At 49.2% G+C, this 8889-nt stretch overlaps 1 protein-coding gene across 1 annotated transcript; it reads left to right on the top strand.

The window, feature by feature from the left end:
* Positions 1 to 1044: 1044 nt before the first annotated feature.
* On the top strand, positions 1045 to 5931 carry PENK (proenkephalin). Its single transcript, XM_074354931.1, has 4 exons — positions 1045 to 1196; positions 1279 to 1334; positions 1743 to 1883; positions 4957 to 5931. Exons 3-4 carry the CDS (start codon positions 1746 to 1748, stop codon positions 5617 to 5619), a joined length of 801 nt encoding a protein of 266 aa, XP_074211032.1. The 5' UTR covers positions 1045 to 1196; positions 1279 to 1334; positions 1743 to 1745; the 3' UTR covers positions 5620 to 5931.
* Positions 5932 to 8889: the final 2958 nt, after the last annotated feature.

Here is an 8889-nt window from a genome sequence, read left to right as displayed (position 1 = left end):
GGGCTTGAGCTGTGCCAGGCACAAGGCTGAATGCCTCGGTCCATTATTTCATTTGCGTGTCTCCAGAACCCTATGAATAGTCTCCATCTCTATTTGCCCTCTTTACCTCTGTCCCTCATCACTTCTGTCCCTCCCTATTTTCCAAACGGGGAAACTGAGGCCTCAGACAAGATAAATGGCTTGCTTCTTGGCAATCCTTTTCAAAGCTAAGAAGCGAGTCTCAATCGACAGCCCCAGCCTCCGCCTTGGGCGCTCTGTCCTCTGCCTGCCAAACCGCTGTGCGCGCCCCGAGCCCCAGATACACATGGCTCCCGCGCCACCATAGTCCTGGCGCGCAGACGTCGCCCCCGGCCCGCATCCCCTCCCACTTGTCGAAAACCCAAGGCAACGGGTCCCCATCTTGGAAGCCTGCTTAGGGAACTGGGTGAAGGCGTGTCCCCCCCCCTTCCCAGAGATGGCCGCACGGCGAGCGGTGCCCGGGGAACGCTGTTCCAGAAGCATGGGCTTTACCGCGTGCGCGCTTGGCGAGGGGTCTCACTAACGCGAAAAGGAAAGCTCCGTCCTTATATTTTAAGATTCCCGGCAAGTTTCAATCATTTATTCCTTTAACCATTAACTGAGCGCCTACTAAGCGTTTGACGCTGTCAGTAAGGAAGTCTAGTGCGGGGACTGGCGGGCGGACGAGTGACGACATTGGGGACGGCAGCGCCTGGTGCCCACCCGGAGCGCGGGGGCGCTCCAGGAGGAGGCGGGGGGAGGCGAGTTCCCTGCCGCGAGGGTCTCCCGCGCAATCGAAGTCAGGTGTCTGCCAGCGAACACGCCCACCTGGGCCCTGGACCCGAGTCCGCACCCCGGGAGGGCTATTGCAGTGCCTTAGGGCGGGGTAACTTGATCTCGGCCCACTCTCTCCCCAACTTTCCTAACTGCTTCACCGTGTCACCTCGTCGAGGGGTAGGCCGCCACGCGCGTCCCTCCGCCGGGGCTGGGACCCCCCCCCTTCCGGCGGGGGTGGCGCGGGGCCGGCGTAGGGCCTGCGTCAGCCGCAGCCCGCCGGCGATTGGGGCGCGCCCGCCTCCTGCGCTCGGGGGCGAATTATAAAGAGGCTCCGGCCGCCGCAGCCCGGACGGCGAGGGAGGCAGGCGAGGCAGGCGCCCGGACTCTGCGCTGCAGCCGCGGCGACGCCGAGGACCGCGACGGTGAGGCCAGTGCGGCCCGCGCCCCGGCCGCCGCTGCCGCGCCGCGCGCCCGCCTCACACCTTGGTCTCCTCTCCCTCCCAGAGTCGGCCCGGGACCCGGTTTCTCCGACCAGCCTGCGCGCTCCGAGCAGCCGCAACGTGAGTGAACTTGGCCAAGGCTCGCTTTGCTGCGTGGGGTTTGGGGCCGACCGCCAGCTGCGTTTTATTCCACGTTTCTCTGCATGGGGTTCCTCAACTTTCTCCCTCTCCCTCTTAGTGACCTGGGTCGGTGTCGCGCTTCCCGGGGCTCCCGCGCTTTCGAATTTGGTTTTCGTAGTCCCCTCCAGAATCCTTCCCCCGGGCCGCCCCTGGCTCCGGGGCGACAGTGACAACTCAGGAACCGCGAGGCAATCTGAGCGGTCCCCCGGTGGCAGTGGTGCAGGAAAGAGTGTCCGGGCGAGCTCTGGTTCGACGAACCCCCGGTTGGGTCTGCCCGGCGAGGAGTTCCTCCCTGGGACCGGCTCTGCGCCTGGGCAGGCTCGGAGCTCGTGCGCCCTCTCCCCGCAGTCCATGGCGCGGTTCCTGAAACTCTGCACTTGGCTGCTGGCACTCAGCCCTGGGCTTGTGGCGACCGTGCGGGCAGAATGCAGCCAGGACTGCGCGACGTGCAGCTACCGCCTGGCGCGCCCTACCGACCTCAACCCGCTGGTGAGTGTTCCGCGCGGTGGAGGAGCTGGTAGCCGGGCCCACCCCGCGAAGCGTCTCGCGGTCACATTTGGCGCGGACGCCTGGTGACCCAGGTGTCCCAATTGTTCCCTGAACGCTGACCACGGTCCCGCTCTAGCTCTCAGCTTCCAGAACCCGCGACTATCTAGAGACCACTAAGGGCGGCGGTGCCTCCACGCAAACAAAGTTTGTTTTAGCCCGGGGATGCGGGAGCCCAGAGCTGCGCTCTGTTCAGCACCTCGGAGAGCACTAGGCTGTCGCCTTTCGCGTCCCAAGGAAGATGCTCAGTCACCCCACCTACTCACATAGCCCACCAAGGGCCCCTTCCACACACAACCATCTTCCCATCCTTTCCGTAAATTATGTTGACTTTTTAAATTAATTATATTTCATCGTTTTCCTTCAGATTTCATTTCTCTAGCCCTTTTAACCTCAGGACCCTCAGTCCTGACCCTCACCTGTGGGTAGGAGAGAGAAATGGGATGGGGAAGATGGATGAAGGGAGAGCAGAGAGAAGAGAGATTAAGCGACTTCTTTTTACAGGCAAATGACCCTGGAATTCAACCTCTGTCTTGTCTAAAATGTACTTTTGTAATACCTACTAAGACAATAGTTTAATTTGGCTATGAAAAAGGCACAGGAGAGGTGGCCAAGTTCAAAGAAGTGGCAACAATGCAAAAATAAATTACACTGGGTCTGGGGGGGGGGCGGGGGAGGGCTTCTAAAGTCAAGAGAACTGTCATTCTAATCATTCTAGCCCATGTGCTCCTGAATCATTCCTGTCGCTCTACTGAGTCAGAATCTCTGAAATCTGGGACCCAGGAAGCTTCATTTTAACTAAATCCCCCAATGATTCCTTTGCACCATCTTCTCAATTTGTTGAATTCCTGTGATGACTTTAAAAGTTTGACAGAATAATGTATTAATCCAAAGAGTTAAACTCCTCACTAGAGCCTCTGAAGCAATCTTGTTATGTAGATGCATAAAACAGGGACAAAAATTAAGGAAAGGATTCCACAAAACCCACAGCATATGTTTCAGGTTAAATGTTTGTTCCATTTGGGTTACCTGATCCACTTCATCTGACAAGAAATGTAGTAGGGCTTTATATTTAAACTGAGGGGAAAAAAATGTTGCATCTTAAATAGGAATGACAGTCCCCTTCATCCATCTTTTTCTTTCCGATTTGATTTTTGTTTAACTGGTTGGTTTTCTATTGGGGCTTACATTTAGGGTCGTTACTTTCTTTGTGACAAAAGGCTTGTTAATGACTATACTGTTAGAGTTAACACCAGCTCTGGAATTTTCCATTGGATGGAAAAGACACATGAGAAATGAGGTGGCCTAGCCAGAACTATGCAGTAAAATCAATGTAACAAATATTTATTGAGCTTCTATCATGTGAAAGACACTTACGCTTCCTTCTGTGGTGGATGCAAAGATGAGCAGGCATGCCATGACTGATTTTACCAACTAATACAGACGTGATAAATACTACAAAAATTCATAAGTGGCTACAGGAGCATATAAATATAAAGTAACACCATTTCTGTAACATGACTGTGTTATTCGGATTTTTTGCCATTATTTATTTTTGAAGGAATCCCAACATTTAAAAAGCCTTTTGGTTATAGTATAAAAAATATTCAACATTAATTTTTGACAAATAGATCATTCAAATGTCATTTTAGGGTGGAAATAATATTGACACCTGTACATTTTAAATTCTTAATGATGTTTTGATTTCTTAATCAGATATCAAGAAAACAGAATGATTTTAATTAGGTCTTAAGATTTTTATATGTGCGTATATTTAATTTTCTTAGACACAAAGCTTAAGCAATCATTAAAAGCTGGTTAAATATATACCCTGAAGAATCATGTTACACTAATAAGATGATTCCTTTTATTGTGAAAATAATATGTGTATATTTCATATTAAGTAATATATCAATATATCTTTAAATCTCAAGAAGGGCCTGGTTTTTATGTCCAAATCAAGGGTTAGTAACTGTTTTCCATAAGTAGACTTCAGGAGGCCATATAATTGCTAAGAAATATCAATTGGATCTTTACAAATGTTCTAGAACATTAGTACTCAGTTTATCATATCTGAGTGATCTGTTGAATAGAAGAGAATCTTAAATTATTAGAATATATAGCCTAAATCTTACAATAATTAGAATTTAATTATTTAATAAAAAGGAAATAACTATAACCTGATCATTCTTATTTTGTCAAATAACATGATTTCCATTGGAAAAGGCTTTTTCTGGCTAAATATTAAGAAAATAAACTTGAATTAATTGAACATCTACATATGTATTATTTTATATCAGACTCCATCACTATAAACATTTGACTCAAAATAATTAAACCTGTCTTAATCAAATAAGGGAGCAGGGGAAGTAAAACAACTCTGCTTTCAGCAAGTCAGTATGTCATAATCCAAATAACTTGCAGCATTTAAATTGAGTTTTTAGACTGCCTTGCTTTTCAAATTTATTTTTAAACTGTTGTCTTTCTTAGAAGGGTGAAAGGGTTTGCAGGAATATTAGCTACCATTCCAAGTAAAATATTAACACAAGAAAGTAAACAAACCTTATATTATTAACACTGATTTTACTGGTAAGAAAAGACAGTAACGGTAATTGAGGAATAATGTTCCTAATTAGGTAAAATTTTGGTTAGAAAAATCTCAGACAAAAATGAAGTCAACCGTGGGAAACTATCCTGTGAAATTAGATTGTGCAAGCTGCCAATCTAGGTTAAAATTGGCTGGGAAAAAAATCTTTACAATATTGAAATGGCACCATATATTCAATCTGTTAAAATTCAAAGAAAAATTCTAATTTGATTCTATTAATTCTCCACGATCTCCCCTTTTGCCTTTCCTCTGATTTGCCTGTTCAGTATGACAAAAAGTTGTAATAAGAAACATGAGTTTATTACGTGGGCGTTTCCACAAGCAAGCATATCGTGGTCTATAAAAATGTGTTCACTTCATGAAATCAAAAAAGCCTCATTTTGTCATTAAGTTGAATTCTTTCCCCAGGCTTGCACCCTGGAATGTGAGGGAAAGCTGCCGTCTCTCAAGACCTGGGAAACCTGCAAGGAGCTCCTGCAGCTGTCCCAGCTGGAGCTCCCTGCAGATGGCACCAGCGCCCTCCGAGAAAGCGGCCGACCCGAGGACAGCCATTTGCTAGCCAAGAAGTATGGGGGCTTCATGAAGAGGTACGGGGGCTTCATGAAGAAAACGGATGAGCTGTACCCTGCGGAGCCGGAGGCAGAGGCCACCGAAGGGGAAATCCTTGGCAAGAGATACGGGGGCTTCATGAAGAAGGATGCGGAGGAAGACGCCGCCCTGGGCGAGTCCCCAGACCTGCTGGAAGAGCTGCTGGGAGCGGGGGACCACCGAGAGGGGGGTCCCCACCAGCAGGGCAGCGATGACGAGGACGTGAGCAAGAGATACGGGGGCTTCATGCGAGGCTTGAAGAGAAGCCCCCAACTGGAAGAGGAAGCCAAAGAGCTGCAGAAGCGATACGGGGGCTTCATGAGAAGAGTGGGGCGCCCCGAGTGGTGGATGGACTACCAGAAGCGGTACGGGGGCTTCCTGAAGCGCTTTGCGGGTTCTCTGACCTCCGACGACGAAGGCGAAGGTTACTCAAAGGAAGCTCCCGAAATGGAGAAAAGATATGGAGGGTTTATGAGATTTTAATACCCTTTCCCATCAGTGGCCCCAGGCCCCCACAAGCCTCCCTCCATCCCCCAGTGAGAGACTGCTTCGTGTGTCGCGTTTCTTGTCCTGTGTGGCTTACTTTAGTGTCTGGATAATTAACTATCCAACCTGAAAGCTGTCATTTCAGGTCCTGCGTTCTTTCGAGAGGCGTTAAGCTCAGTACTGGTCTATTGCAGCGTCTTGTTTTTATGCTAAAATAGTTTTTGTTATGACTTTGTCCTTTATTTTTGACAAAACACCAATAAATGCTTACTTGTATACAGATACAATAAACCCATGACCCCAACTGCACACCATCCTCGCAAGTCTCTTCTCCTCCAAGGCTCTCGTTTGCACATCCTAAACAGTGAAACCACCTGCTTTGGACAGAATCATCACTGGCTTACTCCTCTTCCAACAGCTGAGGCTGCAAAAACATTTTTCATTTAATTCCTTAAGGAGGAAATCTTAGATGAGCAAACACATTGAAACAATATGAAATGTATTTCCACTCTCAGGTTTCTGGAACTCGGGTATGTGAAGGAAAACCAAAGCCCAGTAAAGAAAAGAGCTATGCCCTCACACATGAGGAAATCTGCATTTGCATCCAGATGTGTACGTCTCTTTTCTCCAGCAAAGTATTTTAGATGGTAATTAAAAATTAAAGATAACTTAGCTCCATTTTACAAATAAAGAGAATGGAGCCCAGAAAGGTCAAGTTGTTGGCCCAAGATTGCCTAGCAGGTAAAGAACAGAAATGGAGTTAAGACCCCAAACCTCTTGCTCCCAATCAATGTCCCTTCCACTCTGGTTCCCTGTCTCTCATCCAGGTCCCTACCAAGAACGGGAAGAACGTGGGACCCTCTCTTGCTCACTGTCGTCCACTCCTACACCCGCCACCATAGTGGGTCCTCCAATATCTGATGGATGGATATATGAATGAACAAAGGGATTTGGTGACCAGATTATTGAGAAAGGTGTTATGAAGGTTTTTTTAAGGCAAATTCTCATCACACAAGAAGTTTATGACTACTCATATTAATTAACCCATCTAGGACAACATACAGGTACAAATACAGGTATTTCTTTGTTTTTCTAATTGAAACCACCTGCAGCTAAACTCCCATCCACTAAGTCATCTTCCTAGGACCCCCACCCATCCTTTCTTTTGTGTTCTTCCCCCCAAAATTGGAGTTTAGCAACTGAGGACGACGGAGGAAGAGCCTCTGCACTGTAGCTGTGCAAGCTGGGTTTCGGGGACATCCGCTCGGCCATGTACATGGCTATGTGCAGCATCAGTGCAGGGGTCACAGGTCCCTCCCACTCACGGAGCCCCACCACCGTCTATCTTCCTGATCCTCGACAGGGTGACTTCTTCCAGATGAGAGCCCTCCCTCCTCCTTTTGAACTAGAGATGCAAACAGTGTAAGTGTTTGAAGCAGACTGGGAAGACACTAATAAACAGCAGCTGGTCTGTGGACGCCCGAGTCCAAAATGACAAGGAGTGAGGGGCTGGACCACACCAGAGATGGCAGGTCTCTATCCAGCCTGAGCCGATGGTTTCCTTTGGAAATGCCAGCCCAGTATCACCAGACTTTTCCAAAATAATCCAAAACCTAGATTTCCATGATAATATCCCAAGTTTCTCATTTTGCCATTGATTCCATTTAAAACACTGTGTCCCAAACAAAACCCATCTGCAGGTGAGATTTGAGAGACATGGGGCTAGTCGTTTGAGGGGAAAAGAAAAAAATCACTGAATTCTCTCCCCTAGAACTAAGGATTCCCAAATCTTAAAAACAAGAAATCCAGCCAACACCCAAGAGACAGTAAGAGTAGAATGACTTGTCCCTGCCTGAGAAGATAGTAACCCAACTATTATCTCACAATGACACAGCATGTGTACATACAGAGCTCACCCAGCATGTCCGAGAAAGTAACACAGTCAAATGAAGACACTGCTTTTCTCCCCGAGGAGCCCTTTCATTTCTATTTGAGGTGGCTGTGTAGACCGACACTCAGGGTGGTTAACACGCAAGTGTCTGGCCCTCGCTTCCACCCTCCGTGGTGTCTGCCAAGGGCCCAGCAGTGTCTGGGATGGGACAGCGTCACTCACTCTTCTGTTTCCTCAGCCCTTCATACATGGTGAACTGAGAGCCTAGAGGCGCACCACTAATGTTTAGGGAGGGAGGGAACGGAGGAGGGGCCGGGGAAACAGGAGGAGGAGGAGGAAGAAAGGGGAAAGAAAAAAGCCCATCGGGCAAGATGGCTCCTTCCCTTTCGCTGACTGTGGGGCCACCGGCTCCTGCGCTAAATGTCAAACAAAGCCAGGTCCCGACCCAGGCCCCTATCATGCAGTGAGCAAGGGTGGCTGCGCACAGAACGCGCCTCGGGCGGTGCTGTGCAGCCTCCCCGTGTCCCCAGTTGTCCCCCGTGCTGTCCAGCCTTCAGTCTGAAATCCCATCATGAGACTTTCACAGCTCTACCTGCTGAAGGCTTTGCTTTTTCAAGAATTTCCTATTTAAGTGCTGAGGGGTATTTGCCTAAGAGTCACCTGGGATGCTGTTTTAAACTCAGGTGAGGGTTCTCTGGCTGTGGCACTCAGCGTGTGCTCAGCACACGTGTCCGAGTTCCAAAACCATGGGAGGACCAGGGCTAGGACAAGTTCAGAACTGGGACTTTGGGTTAAATGGGCTAGAGCCTTGGGTAAGGTGAACTCAAAGCTGCAGCTCACTCAGAGCCTCTCCTGGAAAACGTCATGCACCTTTCAGGATGATCAGCACGAACTGCAGAGGGCACTGCTGCTCCACTCTGTACCTTTCCCGGTACTGGGACTCTTCACCTCAGTTCCCCTCACCTGGGCCTCCCCAGTTCTCCTCCAAGCCTGAGTGCTGGCCTGGGTTCCTCCTGAGAATTAGCAACATGTGAACTCCGAGGCCAGGCTGCCCGGGTTGAAATCCCAGCACTGTGACCTGAAACTCTCCTGCCACACTCCCTTCATCTACGCCTCATTAGCTTATGGGAATAAGTTCACATTTCAACTATACCGATGCTTAAGGCCCAGCACAGTCAGCGCACACAGGGTCAGCTACACTATCCAAGTCCCCCAGTTGTGCCTCGTGGGCTTCTCTCCACCTTGCCCCGCCTCACCTGGGTATCTCAGCTGAGCCTCTCAGGGACCAGGTGTCCCTCCCCTGAGCCTCTCGGGGACCAGGTGTCCCTCCCCTGAGCCTCTCGGGGACCAGGTGTCCCTCACCCGAGCCTCTGGGG

This window comes from Camelus bactrianus, chromosome 29 (assembly GCF_048773025.1).
Source record: "Camelus bactrianus isolate YW-2024 breed Bactrian camel chromosome 29, ASM4877302v1, whole genome shotgun sequence".
NCBI lineage: Eukaryota > Metazoa > Chordata > Mammalia > Artiodactyla > Camelidae > Camelus > Camelus bactrianus.
Note: the sequence above shows the minus strand (reverse complement) of the source record. Positions and strands in the feature narration are given on the sequence as shown.

Excerpts from the sequence above, each read along its gene's own strand:
- PENK (XM_074354931.1), top strand. The coding sequence starts at position 1,746 with ATGGCGCGGTTCCTGAAACTCTGCACTTGGCTGCTGGCACTCAGCCCT. Across the intron at positions 1,884-4,956 it reads CTACCGACCTCAACCCGCTG|GCTTGCACCCTGGAATGTGA; the intron begins GTGAGTGTTCCG and ends TTCTTTCCCCAG.